Raw genomic sequence first — 22,923 nt, 5'->3', positions numbered from 1 at the left:
AGTTTAGAAAGTAGGTAAAGTTATATAACTTGCATCATTGTTACAATCAAGTGATGTATTTTAACCTTTAACTTGAAAGTGGCAAATTAACAATGATTCTTGCATGCCACACACCTGCTGTTTTAGAGCAGACAGGCCATATTGTGACAATAGAGTGCTGTACTTTTACTATTGATCCCAAGATTGGATCTCAAACTTGCAGGTTGCCTTTAAGCCCACGTTGTCTCATGGAGGTGAACATTTGTACCAAATTATTTCAAAATTTGTCAATTCAAGCAGCAGTTACAGTCTGTACAGGTTTTGGGACTCGCTGTGAGGACAAAGAGATTCCTTTTCCCATAAAAGTATAACAGAAGAAAGGTATCATATAAAGATACTTTATTAAATGACTTACACATACCAAAAAAGCATATCTAAAAATTGAGTAACAATACACTAATAGCATACACATCTACATTCAACTAAACTTCTCATAATATCGGAATCCTTCCAAATATATATTTTCCTGAAGGGTGTAACAGTGTTATAGCTAAATTTTAAAAAGAAATCTGACCTAAAAGTGCAGTTTTCAATTCAAATCAAAAGTAATCAAGACACCGTCCATTATGTAATGCTTTTGTCACATAATATATAACAAAAACTAATAATATTTAATGTAATAAATATGGAATTAAAGTTGTTTTCCAAGTGTCTGGCCCTAACACAATGGAGTAACAACATTGAAGTGAAATAACAAACAAAGTAAAAAAAGGGACAAAATCAGTATCAACCATGGACAACATTCTATAAGCAACAACATCCAGTAACAAGTTCACAACAATTAAATATCATTTAAACACAATCACAGTAATTTCTGAGACAAAGTCTCTGAAAAATATCACAGTCTATAAATATACCAGTTGCCATGAGGACATACCATCAACATTACAAAACAATTATAAAGCATCTCATTTTTTGTATGCAAAAACAATGGTGTTTTTACATGTATTATGGCTGTTATATAAAAGTACAGTATATACATGTATATGATGTTGAAGACACTATAATTTATAACAGGAGTACATCATTTTATACAATGGCTTTCTAGCATGGTAATAGTAAGTTTATTAAACAACTTATCTAGTCTAGATTAACATATACATTATTTACACTTAACACAGTTTTTGTTATTAAGACATGGCTAACCTTCCATTTGTCTTGATTACAAAATTCCTACTTTAGTATTGTTACCTACTACTAATAAGATATAAATTAAGCAGGCTGCCTTTCAGTCTACTATGTAATAGAAACACATGCTTTCTGTATGTACTGACAGGTAATTATTAAATTATAAGTTATCTGTACATGTTACCTCATTATCAAAAAGCATTGTGCTCAACTGTAACTAAATTCTGCAATTCTAAGTATCTAACCAGTACTATTCATTAAATAAATGTAACAAAATCCCAGTAAAAAGCACTGCTTAAAAAATGCTGGTGATAAAGATTTTATAGATGTAATTGTCTCATACCAAATGTTATATAATTGTGTCAGTCAATTAAAATGTATTTACAATTGATGCACTATTGATACAACCACATCATATCATATATCTAACAAAATGTATGTTATTGCTGCCTTAAATCATACAAATATTCTCAAAAGTGAATTTTTAGAAGATGACTGGTTTACGATGGCGGTGGCCCATCTGTATACTGTAACATTGTGTCGAGAGATCGTCTTAAGTTATTTGCCAGCGTACAACTGTAGTCCTCTTCTGTGATTGGCACTAAACACGTTGTTGCTAATAATAGTAACAAAAGTAACTGCAGTGGAAGAGCGCATCGTAAAACTCGCAGAAATAAACGATGGCAGCAGCCAGCTTCGATTTCTTCATTGGGATCAAGTGGTCTTGTCGATCTAAAAATAGAAACATAACTGCTGTTGGTCACTTTTTAACTGGCAATTAAGATCTCATGAAATAAAGTGCATTATGAAAATGAAAGAAGTATGATTTGATGATTATGATTTGATGAAACAAATGAAATGACTAGTGTTATGGATGGCTCACAGGAACAGTGAAACGTGATGTGTTGTTGTTGTTTTCTCTATTATTTAATCATATACATTTTATAACAGTAAATTACAAATATTTATTACTCAGTAGGTCATCAAAAACGTAAGTAGTCTTTTTAACTTAAGTATGCAGTAAAAAATGTTGTTTCTTCTTAAAAAGAAAATTTAAAATCCCCTTACAAAGTCATGCATGCATAATATTTAAGAAACAATTCAAATACCCAAGATGCAACTTACAAAAATAACATAATGCGTTAATTTCCCAGCGTGCATATCTTAATAGATTAAAAATTATAAATACCATGCAATATTGTGTGTACCCTTAATTGTTTCAAGCTTTTAACATGACCTATTGTTTCCAGTGAAATAAATGCTAGTGTTAATTTCCAGTTTAATAAGTTGATTGGGTTAAATTGTTATTGGTTAATATTAAATGGATACAACATGAAGCAATGTCACAGTGACCCAAGCATAATCTTTCTTGTTTGTATCTCATGTTAAGTAATTTATTGAACTTAAACCCTTCTACATTTTTTTTATTCTGATATACTGTACTTTACCATCTATGCAGTATATGACTCTGATTGGTTGGGCTCTTTATTTCAATTTGTAGATGGTTGAGGATTAATTTTACAATCATGCATGAATTCTCATTCTTAACAAAGAAGAACAAAATTATTCCATTCATGGGATGATTGAGTTTCAAATGACAGTTGTATGAACAACAAATGAAATGCAAATGATCAAATGCAAGCAACAGATGAAGCGATGGATGAAGCCAGGCTGTTTTTACAACACAAAACAAGCAAGTGCAACATTCGATTGTTCTTGTAGTATATTTGTATTTTAACACTGGCCCTTTTTGTATTTCTCATAAATTACATAAGGCTGATAAAAGTGAGCGGCCCCTCTCCCTTAAATGTTGCAATTACTTATCAAAGAATGACAAAAAATGATCACTAATGAACAATGATGGTATTGTTAGTTTCTATACGTTTCTAATCTACATTCCTTCCACCATAGTACATAGATACAATCATACAAAGCATAGGGATATAGATAAGGGGTGCAGCAGAATCTTACGGTGAAATTATATTTTGGATTTCCAAATGCAGCTAGATGATAGATGGAAAACACAGACACAAACATTACAATCAAACAAAGCTAACCTTAAAATATTTCAGTTATTTGTGGAACATAATAATAAAACATGTCAACATTTTTACAATTTGAATAATAAAGAGAAAGAAATCAAGGCCAAAACAGATTCCAAGTACCGATACCATAGGACATACAAGTTCAGTATTTACTGTATTTCTCACAATTGTCTACACATTTCAATTAATCAATCAGTTTAGTTCTTGTTCCTGAAAAATATCAACATATAATGTTCACTGGCCAAAGAAAATGGTGCTCAGATCGGAAATGCAATAGGGATGGAAAAATTGCAAAGGATGCTGGGGAAAAAATGCAAAGCATGATAAGATAAAGCTGCAAGTGAAAGTTTGTGAAGCTCAAAGCATTGTTGTAGCATGCTCCAAAGTTTGCCCTGTAAAGATGCTGAAACATGCAAAAACGTTTTATGATTTAAAGTTAGTGAAATAAAATAAAATGCCATGATGGAACGTTGTCTGAAAAGTATTTAAGACATGGTTAAATGTGGATGGAATAAAATAAAGACTATCACAGAAAATGTCCATGATGTTACCGGTATGTGATCTATAAATTTGCTAGACGTTAATAAGGCAAAGAGGGAGGGCTATAAAAAACTGAACTCAAAACGAAGACTTAACAAATCTATGATGAAATGAGTATAAAAAATAATGGCAGTATAAGCTGATGGGACAGACTTTGGCAAACACAATATCCAGACAAAGTACAAAATTATTCTAAAACATGGATGCAATAAAATGCAAACATATGTTTTCATCTAACAAACCATGCCAGCCAAAAGAAGTCAGATATATTGAAATTTTCAATGAAATATACAATGTAGTTCTCAAAGACTTCATGCAAACACTGATACAATAATGTCATTATGCAGGGCAAAAATAATAATAATAACCTAAAGTGACTATTGGAAATAATTAAAAAGTGTTAATCAAGATTGTACAGCGTGAGGACGACAAGATTTACAGTGGAGTGTGGCACAATCAAGTGTAAATCTACAGTATCAATAGGTGAGATGCATTCAATATTTTTATCTTGAAACTTTGTATACTGGCAACACAATAAAAACTTACAATAAGTGTACATTTATTTCATCAAACATTTGAACATTTAAACAAATGATTTAAAATTTCATTTACAAAAGGATCACAAAACACTAATTTACTCAACCAAATTGTCAAATTTGCTTTTCCTTCCCTTCATTTTTATTGAAATAAAAAAATATAACAGAAGAAAGTAGTATTGTTTGCCATAAGTCTGTCCTTAACAGCAATAAAAATACCACATATGAAAACAGTTGAAAAAAAAATCCCTTACAACACTGCAAATACAGTGAAGATATGATATAATTAGAGCACACCATAAAAACTTGTCCTCAATAAATCTATTGTTCTGTTTCACATAGAGAATGCATGGACAAATAATATGTAATAGTACTAAAAATTGACCCGAAACAAAGCAAACATTGGTCAGGTTAGTTAGCATTCCGTCTTGACATGCCTTCACCATTCGATACGTAGATCTGTAGACAAAATGCAATTAAAAAATAATGGTAGCAGGGGTGGAGAGAATAGTTACATGTCAGCTGTTGATTGAACTGCACCGCCTTGTAGTGCTCGTATTAATCCAGATAAATAGGGGCGTATTCCAAAAACACGCTGAAGGAACAATAAGTAGTTAAAATAACTGACATAATTATATAAGTCCGCATTGAAAATACATGTGTGGTAGATCAAATGTCTGAGTAATTTGGCTAGTAATTGGAATTCAAAGCAATAAAAACATCTGGATTTAGTATAAGTTATAATTACTATTACCAATAAAACTTTGTTTATCAAATAAATCATTCTTGAACAAGAGATGTGTTCGTCAGAAACACAATGCCCCCTATTGCGCCGCTTTGAAAAAAGTAAAAAATAAAAATTAACCTTTGACCTTGAAGGATGACCTTGACCGTGACCTTCCACCACTCAAAATGTGCAGCTTCATGAGAACCCCGCTTTGAATTTATTTATTTTTACCTTTGACCTTGAAGGATGACCTTGACCTTGAACTTCCACCACTCAAAATGTGCAGCTTCATGATAACGCCGCTTTGAATTTTTTATTTTTTTGACCTTTGACCTTGAAGGATGACCTTGACCTTGAAGGATGACAATGACCTTGAACTTCCACCACTCAAAATGTGCAGCTTCATGAGAACTCCGCTTTGAATATATTTTTTTGACCTTTGACCTTGAAGGATGACCTTGACCTTGAACTTCCAGCACTCAAAATGTGCTGCTTCATCAGATACACATGCATGCCAAATATCAAGTTGCTATCTTCAAAATTGAAAAAGTTATGGCCAATGTTAAAGTTTTCGGACGGACTGACGCCATATATTTGACATTTGACCTTGAAGGATGACCTTGACCTTGACCTTTCACCACTCAAAATGTTCAGCTCCATGAGATACACATGCATGCCAAATATCAAGTTGCTATCTTCAATAGTAAAAAAGCTATGGCCAATGTTAAAGTTTTTTTCGGACGGACGGACAGACTGACATACACACATACTGACATACACACATACAGACATACTGACTGATGGACAGTTCAACTGCTATATGCCCTACCGGGAGCATAAAAACATGTAATATACACAAATTAGTCTTTAAGAAGGACATCCAGGTGATTTCTTTGCAAGAAAGGAATGACAAGGAAAGTGTATTAAAATAAGAATGTTTGATCATCTATAAGAAATGCAAAAGCAGTACAAATTTTAACATCTAGCAAAAGAAACTTCAAATAAACAAATAAATCAGTAATGAATAAAATATAAATAAAAGTTAGGAAAATATTTCTAAAATGTGTATGCTTCATGAAAATTTTCAATTAATTAGATATAATTAATTGTCAATTATGTTTTCTTTGGTAAGTGGACAACAAAATATTCACTACAGAATCTTTGTAAGCTATGTGAAAGCATATAAGTAAGTTACGGTTAAAGCATCATCACCATATTCATGTATGTATGACTGCAATACCTCCTATAAGATGAGGTTAGAAAAGGTTACAGACACACGTTTTTTTAGAATCAGAATGAGACAGGATAGTGATTCTTGAAAATGGTATTATCAGAATTATAATGTAGTTTTAAACTAAACTAGCCACATCTATAGAAAACCCTTGAAAATCAAACTTCTGCTGCGTTACCTTGTGGTATTTTATTATTCTAGATGCTCAAGCAGAATCTGTTACAAGAACACAAGCTAGTAATGAACAATATCAAAGATTCAATTCTATAAAAAAATATAATATATTGAAGCCCAATGCGTATGAAATCTTCTTGGAATTTGGATACAAAATGTTCTCACATACATCATTACACATGCATATATATCTGACTGTTTACTAAAACTTCTTTTAAACAAACATAACTACACCCACAGCACATTATTTTAGATCTTATCATTGTTACTGCTGTGAATGTGACCATAAATATAAACTGGTGATAAAACATATAACAAACAAACTACGGTTTTAATTCAATTTATACTGGAAACAGAACTGAAAACAAAACTAAAAGATTTGTCCGTTTGTTGAAACTGCCTGCAAAAAAAGTGCAACATGTTGTAAAAAAATCTAAAATATTCAGTTAACTTAAACAACAAAACAGTCCATTAAAAGAAATTACTACAGGAATGTCTGAAAGCAATACCTGGCGGGAAAGGGCGAAAGGTGACCTTGCCCTTGGCTTGGCTGTCAGGCTACTGGGCTGATGGGGTCGGAATTTAGGTCGGTAGGGCTGGGTGGGGGTGCTGGTACGTATGGCACTGTCACGCGGGCTGCTAGCGCTGGAGGAAGCAGGAGAGCCACTTAGCTCAAAGCTACGGTCTGGGCTTCGAACCTGCAATACCACCAAGAATAACTTACCCTTTTATGTACATTCAACTTATCATTTCTTTAAGGAATCTTATTATTTTATACAAACTCACCGAGGTTCATTAATGACAACGAGTTACAATGAAAATATTGTTTTATGTTATTTAGACATTAGTTTTGAATGAAAATTCTTATTTATTTTTTCAAAACATACCATGATATTAAAAAGGAGTAAATATTGGTAAAATAACATATGTATTAAAATCTCAGAAAATACGTTAGTTTCTCATAAAAAATAAATTAATATGAAATTCTAAATATTGTAACAACATAAGTTAAGTTATCTCAGAGAAGCTTTCTGAATACAGGCCCAGTAAACTGACCACAGATTTAGATTCGAGCCTGGTTTCCAGACTGGAGATGTAGGATGAACACAGTCGGAGGAGAGCCTTGAGTCGATTGGCTATGATGTGCATCTTGTCCTTGGCCTGGCACATCTCCGGGGATTCTGAGTTCATCAGCAGCTGGTCCGCCGTGTCTCGGAGAGACATCACCCGCGGCTGGTTCTTCTCAAGGTCAAACTTGATGTCCTGTGTTAAGGGTAAAATATTTGTAACTTTGGGGGTAAAATATTTGTTACTGGACTAAATTTGGATCATTCAAATACTCACGGTCAAACTTTGTTTCCTGTTTTGTGGGCAAAATATAAGATGCTGAACCTAAACTAGTGTTTAATAAGGATTACACAAAAAATCATGATCAAACTTGCTGTCCTGTGTGTGGTTAAAATATAAGTTTTTGGACCTAAACAAATGTTTAACAAGGACCATTCAAAGACTCAAGGTCAAACTTGATGCTCAGGGTTGGAGGTAAAATATTGGTTATTGGACCAAAAAGAAGTGTTCGAGTTGGATCACTCAATGACTCCAGGTCAATCTAAATGTCCTGCATTGGGGAAAATGTTAGTTAATGGACCAAACAAGTGTTTAATTTGGATCATTCAAAAACTCAAGGTAAAATTTGAATGTCCTAACACTGTATTATGTGAATTGGGAATAAGACACCAAACTGGGAATGGACATCATTTTGGTGATTTTCTCAAACAAAACTATTCATTTCATGATCTACATATATTTTTGTAATATATTATCTATAATTTAAGCTTAATAACAAATTTTCCATGACTTTTTCATTAACAGTGATTGAATTTGTATCATTTAAAGTGTATTTTTAAACCGTGTCCATGCGCGGCATGGACAAAGTTTCATTTCATGACGATTTTTTTTTAAATTAATAAAAAATCCAGTTTTTAAGTAAAAACAATTTAAATGATGCTATTATATATGCAAGTATATGTTTTAATTATAATTTGTAAAACTAGATAAATGCAACATATAAAACTGCATATTATGCACTTTTGATAAAACACAATTTATTCCCAAATTGATGTCTTATTCCCAATTCACATAATACAGTGTTTCCTGTATTTGGGATAAAGCATCCGTTACTGAATCATAATTACAAGTGTTGGATCGTTCACAGTTTCATAGTAAAATTTGATGTCCTGTTTTCCAGGTAGAATGTCAGTTATTGGACCATTACAAAACTTTGGATCATAAACATTTACTTAAATGCTGAAAAATCTTCAAAGCCAGAACAATCCATTTTGAGTGGATAAACATGCTAGTCTCAGCCAATATAATAGCAGTTTTCCAACGTTTTGTTTAGCCAGCATAAAAGTACCTGGCATTACAAACTTGCAAACCTTCACAAATAATAGCTATTTTGTACAATTTAGTTGTGCCGGCATAAAAGCAACACCAAATACAAACATTAAAACAAGAAAAACTAACTGCTTTTTTACCCCATTCAGTGTGTTAATTGTCATCACAGATTAACCTATGCAGTCCGCACAGGCTAATCAGGGACGACACTTTCTGCCTTAACTGGATTTACGCTAAAAAGAAAAATTCCTTCAAACAAAAAATGCAATAAAAGTAAGTCTGAGGAATCTGCTTTCATTTTTCACCTTGAGTTTGCGTAGCCTGTTCCAGAGTGCAGCCTCGTCATTGCCCAGGTTGATGGGCTCACACTGCTGTATGCGTGTCTCAATGCTCTCCTCCCACAGCAGGAGGTCGTGAATCGTGTGGTGGAACTCTTGACACCGCATCAGGGCGTCCTGAAGCTCCGATTGAAGTCGTGTAGCCTGCGCACACACTGCCTCCCAGCGGCCATTCATGCGTTTGAGTCTGTCGTGTAATTGTCTACCCTCCTCGGTAGCAAGGTCAATAATCTCTCGACTCGTTAAGTTAATAGAAAGCACACGCGTTTTCTTGGCCTCCAGCTGTAGCAGAAAGTCCTGATAAAAAAATAAAGTTTAAAAATAATGCAGGTTTTTATTTGAAGTAGAACTTTTTTAAATAATAGTAAAATTATAGAATACAGGCCTCATGGTAAGCATTTGTCAAGTGCAGGCTGTCAACCAGGTCGTGATTAATACATTGTGAGAATATAAGAACTTTATAATTTCAGCAAAAAGAAGTTTTGAGCACTTATTTCAAGAAAAATGTAGTGATTTCTGAACAGTGTACTCTTCATTTAAATCAGGATGTCGTTATTTGGGACACATTTCTTCTGCTAAATGGATCATAAGTAGCATTTTACCTTAGATCTAGTTTGTTACAAATGGAAACAATCACTGAACTCAGCTTTAAACAGACTAAAGGTTTTTATATATCGTTAAGTACTAGATCTTTAAACCCTCTCGTTTCAGATTTTAAACAGTTTTGCGTAGAGAATAGTCAATACTATAATAGTTTTTAGCACTTTTTTAAGAACAATGTAGTAATTTCATAACAGTTTAGTCTTAATTTACATTGGAAAGTCTTTATTTGGTACACATTTTTTCTTTTGCTTATGGATTGCTAGTAGTATTTAACCCAAGTCCTAGTTTATTATAACAAACGCCAGGCTTTCATGAACCAATCACTTCTTTTATGTTTCAACATCATTATGATATATTTATAAAAACTTTCACACAATATATTTCTCATCTTTATGTATAGCAATTATTTAAATTCAATCTACTGAAGAAAAAAAAGTAATTTCCATTGTTTGAATGATAATGTTACACATTAGATATTATTACTTATGATAAAGCAGTACCAAAATAGGCTTTAAATTTGTTATAAATTCTATAAATGTGAAGTCACATTAATACTCAAAATCAACGAATATTTCGCAAAATATTTTTAAAATAAAAATGACCCATACAAAATCAGTGTTCCCTATGGCAATAGCCAAAAGGTCAATGCTTGATGTGATATTGTAACTTAGATTTAAACAGATACAAAATGCTCTTTTTCTTTTTTTTATGCGACAATATATTCCATGTGAATTTCCCGCAGCGATATCCAAACACTTAAGAGCGCACCTAAGACTGGCTTTGGGCAGTATCAGAAGAATGACGAAATCATGAGAGCTACATCGTGCCACCGACGCTGCCCCAAGCCAATCTTTGGCTACTTCTATAAGGAACACTGATTTTCTATGTGTTTTTTTTCGAAATATTATACAAAATATTTGTTGATTTTGAGTATTTATGGGCTTTTAATGCTTTAAAAACAAACACAGGATTTTGAAGTAACCATGCTTAGAAAGATCAAACACAAAAATCTTGACTATCACAAAATATATTGAAGACAATCAATTGAATTGTGTGCTTTAAATAAATTAACAAAAATAATTTGGATCGAGTGTATTTAAATCTTACTGGATAAAAACGCATTTAATAAGGAAATCATGTTCATCATTCTATAAAAATACGCACATTAATTGCATGCAGAATGAATTAATTTGCAAAAACAACATGAAAAGACATATGTATGCAGATGAAATATTACAAAGCCAACATTCAAGATGAAAACACATTTATTCCGGTAAATGAGTCACATTTTGTATTATTGATGCTTTACAAAAACACCATCAAATGTTCATATGCTATGTTGAGTTAATAGTTTGCAATGGTTCAGTAATTTAGAACATTAAAAAAATGACAGTACAACCAAGGCCCACAATCACATAGCTGTGTTTGTGCAAAACATTACCTGTTTGAAGAACTCCTGTAAGAAAGGTGGACTGCATTAACTTACACTTATTTAACATTGATTATACATGTATGTAGTTTTTTTTGTCTTTTGACAGTACATAACCAACGTTTGAAGAAGTAACAGAATGGAAAGTAGCAATAACATAAGCAAGTTGTCTTCCATGAATAGTCACGTTTCCCTATATAATATCTGTTTGTAAAATGTTTGTAAAATGTTGTATGTTGTTTTGTCTAAATTAGCTGCAAAATTTATTTATGCTCAGAGTTAAGTACATTTCATTCATGAATTTTTTTTTAGCAAGGGACAAAATTGTCACAAAACCAGGTTTTCAATTTGAAAAAATAGTCTGATAAAGGGAGACAAGTCAAACTGAACTGATTGTTTAAAATTACTCCCCTTTGTTTCAAAATAAATATATTTTTAGTCGTGACGACCTTGACCTTGGAGTCAATGTAATTCTTTTGTGCGACACACTGTCCAATGATGGTGAACAAATGTGCCAAATGAATTTAAAATCTCACGATGAATGACATAGTTATGGCCCGGACAAGCTCATTTATGGCCATTTTTGACCTTTGAACTCAAAGTGTGACCTTGACCTTGGTGATATCGACGTAATTCTTTTGCGCGACACACCGTCTAATGATGGTGAACAAATGTGCCAAATGATTTTAAAATCTCACAATGAACAACAAAGTTATTGCCCGGACAGGCTTGTTCCGCCGGCCAGCCGGCCCACCCGCTGACATTCACCAATCTAATAACCAGTTTTTTCCTTCGGAAAACCTGGTTAAAAATTTGTTATCAATATATTTTACCTTGAACATAATTTTTTTTGTTCTTAACCAAAACTAAGCTAAATAGAAGAGTAAGGAACAAATAAAAGTGTCATTGTAGAGAAAAATACATAATTTGGCCACCCCTCTCCATGCAGTAATAAATACAATCTAACTCAATATATAAAGGGATGTTACTCTAGCCCACCTTGTGCTGCCTGATGATGGAGTCAAGCTCAGTGATCTCCCCTGGCAGACGTTTCTGGGAGTGCTGTAGCCCCTCTGCCTCGTCCAGCCAGGCAGTCATGTTGTCGAGGTCTGCGTGGAACTGGGCCCAGTCCTGGCGACACTGGGACAGGCGGTAGTCTTTCTGGATGGCCCCGGCCTGCAGCATCTCCCAGCGAGACACGATCGCTGGAAACATCCAGGAGGAAATATTGTGAAATCATTCAATTTAGCCTTGCTCTGGAAAAACAGGCTTTTATGGTATTTTACATTTTAATGAAGACTCTTCTAAGTAACAATTTAGTTTAGCTGAAAAGTGTTACCCCTGATTAGCCTGCGCAGACTTTTTACATGTTCGTTTAGTGCAGCTTTCCCAGAGAGAGGCACAATTTAATGGACATTACATTTTTGTGGATTTATAAAACTGGGCATATTCATTGGACTTTTTTAAATTGGAGTTTACACTTTTCAATGACTTGTTGTTTATTCTTTCAAACCTTAAAAATACACAATTAACACACCTGTAATGAATTTTCAGAGTTGCTAAATTGGATATGTGAGTGTCATATAAAGACTTTTCATGACAACAAATTTGGAGTTTTCTTTATTATTAATTAGTTTCTAAACCTTGAGAAAAAAATTATGCCATAATAAGAGTTGTGTTTATAATTAATATATTAAGAGTTCTCTTTGTTATTTATTCTCATTTAAACCTTGAGCGACCGATTCTAAATGAATCCTGTAACCACTGACCTGTGACCTGGCTATCTGCACTAGCAATACTGGAGAGACCCGTCTCTGCCTTGAGGAGGCGGTGAATACGTCTCACGTCTTCCACACTCTTTTCTGCTTCATCCAACGAGCGAATCTGAGACAATTAATAATTTATTGAATATAACACTTATGAATTGAATATACCACTAATGAACTACTGTATGTTCGGTTTTTGTGTGTGAAACACATTACGGGAACAATGATAATTATATAAGCTTAAAGCTGTAAATTAGTGTCACTGGTCATTACATTGATTAATGCAAAATAAAACACATCAAACCACAAAAGTCATATTTTAATGTTTAACATAGAAAAAGTAAATTATTTACAGAGATTATGAGTTTGTCATATTTTTATTCCTTTATTAAAAAAACTTTTTTACAACAGACTGCTCTCCAGGTTCCTATTTGATGACAAGAATAACATTTTTTTGCAAAATGAAAATAAGTAGCTTAAGCTAATTCTGTTACAACAGACTGAAGAATATTTGAGAAATCAGGGTTAGTGAGCCTTCATTCAATCATAAATATATTGTAATCCTGAGTTTACCATTTTCTACTTTTGTTCAAATGACATTACAACAATTATGTAATTATTTCAGTGAAAGTTTTGTATCATTTTTTTTTAAAACCTTAACAACAGCTTACATATGCTGCAGATTTCCGTTGTGGCCCAGGCCGACTTGGAATGTCACGATGAAGCGCGTGATCAGCCATGTTAAGCTTCTCTGTTGCGTCTTCGAGAGCGTCTGCAAGCTTCTCGAGAATGTTCTCGATCTGATCTTCCTTGGAGCCTCGCTGGGTCAGCTCTCGCTTCATCTGGTTGAAACGCTCCTGGCGTGACGGGGATGGTTCTGAAGGGTACAACAAAGATAAGACGTATGCTGATTATAATTACAATGAGCCGCCCTCTGAGAAGACATAGCTTAATGCATGTGAGTAAACTATTGTGTGCAAGGCTAATCTGGGAAGACACTTTCCGCTTTTCTGACATTTTCCATTGAAAAGAAGTCTTTTATTAGCAAAAATCCAATTTAGGCAGAAAGTGTTGTCCCTATTTAACCCTTACATTAAACCAATTTTCACACAGCGAGGCTCAAATATTTAACAATAATAAACAAGCCAGAATGATGTTTTAGAAAGCTGTTTTGAAAAGCATAAAACATTGTCAATAGCTGGCACTTTTAGAACATTCTACAAAAAGTTAAATACCGTGAGGGCATTAGGTAACTTTGACAATATTGTTGCATATTTCAATTCAACCATCAATTTTTCGTTTCACTTAATACTTAACAAACAAATTGAAAATAAGTTTTCTTATCTTACCTCTTGCAGCATCCACAAAGTCCTTGGCAACAAGCCTTGGAGATTTCGACCTTAATGACCTTGTGGGTGACCTTGACCTCGAAGGTGACTCTGGTCTCAGCCTTGGTGTAGAGGTCATTGGTGCTTCTGACTTTCTTATGAATCTACTTGGTGACCCAAGTAAAGGTGATGCTCTTATGGCAGTGTTAGATGGCAACTTTTGTGGAGACTGTGACCGTGATCTTGAACGTTCACGTAACTTTTTCAGCATGGCTCGCCGTTTCTCCGGTGGACTCTCCGGAGGGGAAGACTCAAGGTAAGCCTCTATTTCCTTCATGTCCCAGTTAAGGGTCAGGGGTTTATCAGGGTCAAGGTCATAGAGTTCTCGTTCCAGTTGGTCCAATTCATCCTCATTCAAATGCAATCGGTCTTCAACCTATAAACAATACGAATGAAATACCAAAATAACTGGATTGGGTTAAAAACCGAATTAAATAAATATTTACTCTAAGATAGTCTTAAAAATCTTTTCTTTACAACAGCATGATGTCATATTGCTAACTCTCAGATCTATGCAAAATTATTGATATATTAAAATTAATATGCAGTATTAAAGAAATACTAATCCACAAAGAAGAAATCCCAAATGCTTACCTCGCGAGCAGAGTATCTCGCATTTGCTATGGCAACTCTGTCAAGCACCTGGCGATGGTATTGCCTAAAGGAGTCGATTTCTGCCTGCGTAGTGATGGACTCTGCACTGTCACCCTTCTGTATCAAGTACAATGCTGCCTCATCTAAGAAATTAAATTTACGAGCTCGAGAATCAATTTCATCCTGAATTCTTCGCATTTCGATCATTTTGCCGTTTGCATTCATAGAGGAAAGGTGCTCAATGTTTGTTATCTGCATGTCTATCTCTGTCAGCCAGCTGAGCAAAGCGTCCTTGGTACGTTTGAAATCTTCGCGAATACTGCTGGAATGTCGCAGATCACGAAGGTTGGCTGACATTTTGCCTTGAAGTTTGTCCCACCGGTCGTTAGCATCCTGCATAATCGACTTTAAGGTGCCGTTAGTGTCAGTGCGACCTTCACGGGCCAGTCTTCGGTATTGTCGATTTATGTTCTCCAATTTGCCAAGGTTTTCATGGATTTTTCTTTGTACAGTCTGCAAATACAAGGTACAAGTTCCATAGTAAAATAATGACAATTAGTTTTATCAGCAGCAAATGCTATAAATTCTTAGACAATAACCAACAAAAAATTGAGCAGCCTAATCAGGCGTGTAGCATTTTTCAAAAATACTACTTGCCGTGTAGCTCTCTTGAAGCAAAATCTTACCTAGACCTTATGAAATCTTGACTTGCATTTCAAAAAAACAAGGTTAAGAAGTCAAAATTATATGTTTTGATGTATCTGTGAAGATTAATTCACAATATATTTCATACATTTTTTAAATTAATATTTTCTGTTAATTTGATATGATTCAGTACAAAATACAGAATACCTGAACAAGAAAATGCAGACACTCTTTTCGACAAACTAATTTTTTTTATTGTTCTTATACTTTACTACGGACAGCAAGAGCCTGTGTGCCAATATCAGTTAAAAAGATTGTTCTAAGGCATTTGCCTCCCTTTATATTTTCAAAAAATGAGTTATGAATCCACGCTACGATTGGTTCATTATTCTCCGCCTAATACATCTTCACATTTGTTAAGCTTGGAGAGTTAAAAATAGAAACACATGGATTGACTGGTAACGAGCACCTATTTTTGTTTTTTCTTTATGTTTTTTTTCTCCATAAAGCTTTAAAAAAAAGAAAAAAGAAAGAAATCAGCTGTCAATTTTAAATTGTTGATCTATTTTATGGTATTCTACAATTTAAGACATTGAAAATGCATTGTTCCTGTCTGACACGCATTAGATGCGTCCATGAAAAGAGTGTGTGGAATTTTACACCCACCCTTAGAAATGCTCTATGAACTTATTTAAAAAATCCATGCAGACTGTATGGATGCTTAACCAATAAACAAGAGGGCCATGATGGCCCTGAATCGCTCACCTGACTCATTAAGATCAGATGAAAACTATGACCTCTATTGTCTACACAATGTTTTTCTATGATTTGACCTAGTGACCTAGTTCCTGACTCTAGATGACCCAAATACAATCCCAATCCAGATTTCATCAAGATAAACATTCTGACCACAGTTCATAAATATTGGATGAAAACTGTGACCTCTATTGTCAACACAAGGTTTTTCTATTTATTTGACCTAGATTTTTACCCCAGATGACCCAAATACAATCCCACCCAGATTTCATCAAGAATTCTGACCAAATTTCATAAAGGTTGGATGAAAACTGTGATCTCTAATGTCTACACAAGGTTTTTCTATTATTTGACCTAGTGACCTAGTTTTTGACCCCAGATGACCTAAATAAAATCCCAACCCAGATTTCATCAAGATAAACATTCTGACCAAATTTCATAAAGATTGGATGAAAACTGTGACCTCTATTGTCTACAGAAGGTTGTTCTATTATTTGACCTAGTGACCTTGTTTTTGACCCCAGATGACCCAAATACAATCCCAAACTGGATTTCATCAAGATAAACATTTTGACCAAATTTCATCAAGATTGGATGCAAACTGTGACCTCTACTGTCTACACAAACAAATTGTTGACGGACGGACGCACGGACATCACACGATCACATAAGCTCACCGTGTCACTTCATGACAGGTGTCCTAAAAATATGTGTCGGAGATAAACATGAACAGTTGTGGTTAAAATCCCATAGAAACAAGGGCTGTTTGTAAAACATGCATGCCCCCCTATATGGGCTATACGTTGTAGTAGCAGCCATTGTGTGAATACGTTTTTTGTCACTGTGAATGGTGGTGGTGGTGGTGGTGGTGTAATAGTAGTAGAAGTAGTAGTAGTAGTAGTAGTAGTAGTAGTAGTAGTAGTAGTAGTAGTAGTAGTAGAAGTAGTAGTAGTAGTAGTAGTAGTAGTAGTAGTAGTAGTAGTAGTAGTAGTAGTAGTAGTAGTAGTGGTAGTAGTAGTAGTAGTAGTAGTAGAAGTGGTGGTGGTGGTGTAGGTGGTGGTGGTGGTGGTGGTGGTGGTGTTGGTGGTGGTGGTGGTGGTGGTAGTACTAGTAGTAGTAGTAGTAGCAGTAGTAGTAGTAGTAGTAGTAGTAGTAGTAGTAGTAGTAGTAGTAGTAGTAGTAGTAGTAGTAGTGGTAGTAGTAGTAGAAGTAGTAGTAGTAGTAGTAGTAGTAGAAGTAGTAGTAGTAGTAGTAGTAGTAGTAGTAGTAGTAGTAGTAGTAGTAGTAGTAGTAGTAGCAGTAGCAGAAGCAGAAGCAGTAGCAGCATAACAAGACCAATACTTAAGAATGATCAAATGGGAAAAGGTAACCTAGCACTGGCAGTAAATATGGGGCTCATTTACAGGTCAGATTTGGAATCTCTGCTGTAAAATGAGATTTTGAATGAATTAAAGGGAGGCAAATCTGTAATAAAAAGAACATGCATAAACCGTAGTTGTTTCCCTTGTTTGAACCATGCTAAATTCTTACAAGTTTGGAAACAATTGGATGAAAAATTTGGACTTTATTGCATAAACACCATTTTCTCAATTCAAGGGGAGGTAATTCTGTACTTCATGGACCAATAATGCTCATTTTTTGTAGGGTTCGTGTCTTCATTGATATAAAGACACTGTGCAAATTTGGAAAGAAACGGACAAAAAATGTGGAAGATTTTTGAAAGTTTTCACAAAATAGGCAAAAACGAATAAACATGCAAAGTTCAACGAGCTCCTGCGGCCATGTTTTTTGACGAATCAAATTTCTTTGAACAACTTTTTCAGGGGAGCCTTCAAAGGTCATCCCTGTGAAATTTTTTGAAAATCTGATGAGCGGTTTCTGACAAGAAGATTTTTTAAGGTTTTTACCATATATGGTCATGGCGGCCATCTTGGTTATGTGATCAATTTTTTTTTTAACAATTCTTTTGTCCCATGACCTAGGGATGCTCCACATGAAATTTAGTTGAAATTGGCTCAATGGTTAAGTAGAAGAAGATGTTTACAAATTGTTTACAGACTGACAGACAGACAGACAGACAGACAGACGGATGGACGGACGCCGGACGGTGAGTGATCACATTAGCTCACCCCGAGCTATCGCTCAGGTGAGCTAAAAATATGAGATAAGAATGTTACTTTTTGAAGTCTTGATATTAATATATACATTTATAGGCACCTGTTATTGAAATCAATCAATATTGTCATGGCAATCACTGGACACTGCCTAACCATTTATACTGTACTCACACTGAATTCAAACTTTCTCACCTCACAATGTGAGAACTCCTCACTGGAAGTGCTAACATTCAATTGGTCAACTGCGACCTCCCTGACCTCTGACTCTATAACCTTCAGCCAATCACTGAACGCTTGGCAATCATCAATCAGTGTCTGCCACAGCCTCCAGGTCTCCTCAATCCTGAATTAATATTGTCATATTTGAGCCTTTTATGGGAAAACTGGGCTTAATGAGTGTGTGAAGATTTGTCACAGATTAGCATGTGCAGTCTGCACAAGCTAATCAGGAACAACACTTTAGGCTTTTTTTGTAGTTTTCGTTTGAAGAAAGTCTGTTCTTAGCAATACATCAAGTTTAAGCAAAAACTGTGATCCCTGATTATATTGTGCGGACTGCACAGGCTAATCTGGCACAATACTTAACACACATGCATTAAACCACGTTTTCACAGAGTGAGTCTCATTTGTTTTACTTAGTATCAAGTTTCTTCGATCTGGCCCCGTGTTCAGAAAACATTTTTTGCAATCGAAAATCGATTTTGCTTGTCATTGAAAATGGATTTCCATTGTAGTTGATAGGCAAAAATGAAAATCGATGTCAGTTAAAATCGATTTTTCGATTGCAAAATCGTTTTGTGAACACGGGGCCAGATTTTTCTCAGTTTTTTAGTCATTTCACTCAGGGCCTACTGACCTTGACCTCATCTCTGGAGCCATCTGGCAGATGGTTCGCCAGCGTCGTTCCAGATTCTTCATTGCAGTCTGCAGCCCGTTGAACTCCACGTCGGTGGGGCAGGCGTCAGAGTCGTGTAGCAGTACCTCACACAGGTTGAGCACGGACCCGACCCCCGGGCTGTGCCGTTCTATGTCATGCTGCAGCTCCTATTTTATTCAAAATTAAAAACATAGTAGTGCATACAAAATGTTGTCAATAAATGTTTCAGAGTAGAAAGCCAAATGTAGTTTTTCTCTCTAACATGTACAGATAACAGATTATCTTGAACTATGATCCCACTATAATTTGACCCCAACATTGAGCATATTAAGATTGAAGATTGTCATGAAATACAATTTTTTAAAGGCCAATTTTTTCATGTCCCTTTAAAAGATTCATGTACAAGTAATTTGTATTGTGTAAATTTGGATATAAATGCAGCTTGTCACGCCAGGCCAATTGAACAATAGTTCAAGATACTTACTGAGTATCAAACTGCATTTTGAAAAGGAAGAGAATTTTCCAAACTGGTAAGCTGACAACAAATTTATATTGTTTGAATATTTTTGCTTTAAACTTTGAATTGAATATTTTTGCTTAAGTCTTCCACCTGTTTGAAGTTTTTGCTTAAATCGTTCAACTGTTTGTGTATAACTGATTTAATCTTTTAACTATTTGAATATATTTGTTTTAAACTTCAAACTTTTAAAATATTTTTGCTTAAATCTTTCAACACAGAGCAAATATTGAATATATTTGCTTAAAACCATTCAATCATTTTAATATATTGAGATAATATTGAACTCTTTAGAATATATCTAAAACCAAGTCAACATTAATACATACGCTCTGATGCTGCAGCCTGCGCTGGATCTCCTTGCGTTCACACTCGGCGTACACGACAGGGGCAGACAACTCATCCTCCATGCTGGCGAGCCACTTGCGCAGGTGGTTCATGCTCACGTCCAGCTGCTGTACCGCCAGCAGCGTCTCCTGCAGCTTGCGTTGTCTATCCGGGAAGAATCGCATGATTATATGAGTCTTGTTATGGGAAAATGGGGCTTAATGCACGTGCAGTCTGCACAGGCAACACAGGGACGACACTTTTCGCTTTTATTGAAATTTTTGTTTAAAGAAATTCGCCTGGAGCTTGTGTTGTCTAGTAGCAAATTATAATATGAGCCTCGTTCTGGTCTGCACAGGCTAATCAGGCAGGACACTTTCCAGTGTGCACAGGCTAACCAGGCAGGACACTTTCCAGTCTGCACAGGCTAATCAGGCAGGACACTTTCCAGTTTGACTGAATTTTTCATTTCAAGGTAACCTCTTCTGGAGAAAAAACTAGTTTTGGCGGGAAGTGTTGTCCCTGATTAGCTTGTGCAGACTGCACATGCATTAAGGCCAGTTTTCCCAGAGGCTCATATGTTTAGGTTGGATACTTTATGGAGAAATATGAAAAAAGCTTCTGTTGTTTTGGAGATATGTTGGACAATTTTATATTAAGCTTCGTGATTAATAAAGAAATTTGAAGTGATTAACGGTAGCTTACGTTGCCTATTGTAAAAATATTGGACTTTCAGATAAGCTTTGTTGTTTAAGGAGAAGTATCTTTGCATGATTAGATGAGTTTGAGTTGATGGTTAACTATAGCTATAAATGATGGTTAACTATAGCTAAGTCTTATGACCTTGTATTATAAATGATTGGGATACTTCATGATTTTAAGAACTTTTGTTGCAAAATAAAACAATCCTGTGTGGCATTGGAGAAAAATAAGCTTTTGTGAAAATACTCTTGAAAATGAGCTGCAACTGCAAATAAGAATATGCATAATTTAAGCATTGAATAGAAAAATAAACTTTTAATGGAGAAACACTCTCAATTCAAATACAAATTTATATCTTCTCATTCAATAAAAAAATATAAAAAAATATTTGAAGACATTTTCACAAAAACAGTCTACCCTATTGAAGTGTTTCAACAACAACTCACACTATGTACAGCCCATGATAATACCTAAAAGCAATGACTGCCTTGAGGTGCTCCCACTTGTCCTCCAGCCTCTGTATCTTCTGTTCAATGTCCGAGGAGCGCACCTCATTACTGACCTTCATGAGGCCTTGACCTTGACTCACAAGGTCATTCTTGCTCTTCTCCTTGTCCGATAATTCGTTCTTGAAATCCTGATTAAGAACAAAATAAATTACCGGTAATGAGCTGTGCTCTGTGAAAAGGGGGCTTAATGCATCTGCGTAAAGGGTCGTCCCAGATTTGCCTGTGCATTTGTCAGAGGCCAATAAGGGATGACACTCTCAGCTTTTAAATTTTTCATTTAAAAGAGGCTCTTCTTAGCAAAAATCCAGTTTATTGCATTTTTTATTTAAAAGAAGCATCTTCACAGCGAAAAGTCCAAGCTAATCTGGGACAATCTTTACACACATGCATTAAGCCCTGTTGTCTCAGAGGAACTCAATTAATGTTAAAAGCGTCCAAATAAAATCTCGAGCAGAGCCTACAAACCTTCTCCATCCTGTTGAGCAGATCCTCGATATGATAATCCTTGCTTGATATGACCTTGACCTCCATCTTGTCGATCCAATCACAGAGCTCCTTGAATTTCTGGCTGAAGCTCGACCATCTGAACATCGTGTCGTCGATTCTCTGCGCGCGCAGGGAGGCCTGGTTGCACAACTCGTCCCACTGCTTGTTGAGCAGACGGATACGCTGGTGAAGAACATTCAGGTCTTCTGGCTCGATTGTGCGAGACAAAGTCTTCTCGTTGGCAAGGAGGGATTGACGTTTTGGCTCTGCGTTTGCGAATGCTACTTCAATGTCCTGAAAAAGCAAAAGACAAAAAATGCATGGCCCTATCTTTATTCATTTATTATATGATGATTTGTTACGTTATTTCTGTGCTACATTTTTCAGCATTGGAATATGAATTAATAGTTCCAACAACCTATAAATCTTTTATAAATAAACTAATATAAGTCATGTGTTCCGTTATAAAACTGCCCTATATAATAATCACACCACCTTGCACTTATGCATGTCTGCTTGAAGCTCTTCATAAGCGTTTGGCAGGTTGCCAAGCAGTGATTTCCTCGTGTCTTTTAGCCAGGTTAGAATTTCCTCAATATCATCCTCGCACTCTCGCCAGTGTTTCAGCACGCCCTCCAGTTTTTCGCGCTCACTGTCAAGTTTAACGAATATCTGGTGCCAGTGCTGCTGAACCTGCGCCATTGAGACCCGTAACTCTTCCTGGGCCTTGTCGTCTGCTCGCTGCAGGAGTTGCTTCCCCTGACTGTTCATGTTTTTGAACATGTCTTCTTGCAGCTTGAACTCATTTTGGGTGTTCTAAAATGAAAAAAAGAGATTTGAATGGTGCTGCTGATTATTTTATTATTTATTATTTTATATATATGCCTGTACAAAATATTTTTTGAATCGCTAGGGCATTAATGCAATTTGAGTAGTCAACGTGTTGATAAGAAACATTTTAGGTGTTCATGCACAAATGTATGTTAAGTGATAAACATTCCGCACATGTGCATAAAGAAAACAGAATTCCTGTGAGCCTGTGGCATTCATGA

General features: G+C 35.2%; 1 protein-coding gene across 2 annotated transcripts in view; it reads right to left on the bottom strand.

Annotated features, from left to right (window-relative positions):
• Nucleotides 1-365: 365 nt before the first annotated feature.
• Nucleotides 366-22,923, bottom strand: part of LOC127873262 (muscle-specific protein 300 kDa-like) — a 229,236-nt gene continuing 206,678 nt past the window's right edge. For both annotated transcript variants that reach the window (XM_052417036.1, XM_052417035.1), the window contains 16 exons: nucleotides 22,367-22,687; nucleotides 21,851-22,165; nucleotides 21,347-21,513; nucleotides 20,177-20,339; nucleotides 19,310-19,497; nucleotides 18,646-18,796; nucleotides 14,936-15,448; nucleotides 14,303-14,717; nucleotides 13,625-13,830; nucleotides 12,957-13,071; nucleotides 12,187-12,392; nucleotides 9,123-9,452; nucleotides 7,477-7,683; nucleotides 6,930-7,118; nucleotides 4,804-4,883; nucleotides 366-1,899 (listed from right to left, as the gene is read on the bottom strand). In XM_052417036.1, the coding sequence (XP_052272996.1) occupies nucleotides 1,668-1,899; nucleotides 4,804-4,883; nucleotides 6,930-7,118; nucleotides 7,477-7,683; nucleotides 9,123-9,452; nucleotides 12,187-12,392; nucleotides 12,957-13,071; nucleotides 13,625-13,830; nucleotides 14,303-14,717; nucleotides 14,936-15,448; nucleotides 18,646-18,796; nucleotides 19,310-19,497; nucleotides 20,177-20,339; nucleotides 21,347-21,513; nucleotides 21,851-22,165; nucleotides 22,367-22,687 (3,798 nt within the window). In that variant the 3' untranslated portion in view covers nucleotides 366-1,667. The remainder of the gene's footprint in view (nucleotides 1,900-4,803; nucleotides 4,884-6,929; nucleotides 7,119-7,476; nucleotides 7,684-9,122; nucleotides 9,453-12,186; nucleotides 12,393-12,956; nucleotides 13,072-13,624; nucleotides 13,831-14,302; nucleotides 14,718-14,935; nucleotides 15,449-18,645; nucleotides 18,797-19,309; nucleotides 19,498-20,176; nucleotides 20,340-21,346; nucleotides 21,514-21,850; nucleotides 22,166-22,366; nucleotides 22,688-22,923) is intronic.

The sequence above is a fragment of the Dreissena polymorpha genome, chromosome 3 (genome assembly GCF_020536995.1).
Source record: "Dreissena polymorpha isolate Duluth1 chromosome 3, UMN_Dpol_1.0, whole genome shotgun sequence".
Classification (NCBI taxonomy): domain Eukaryota; kingdom Metazoa; phylum Mollusca; class Bivalvia; order Myida; family Dreissenidae; genus Dreissena; species Dreissena polymorpha.
The sequence above is the reverse complement of the archived record's forward strand: the minus strand, read 5'-3'. Positions and strand labels throughout refer to the sequence as shown.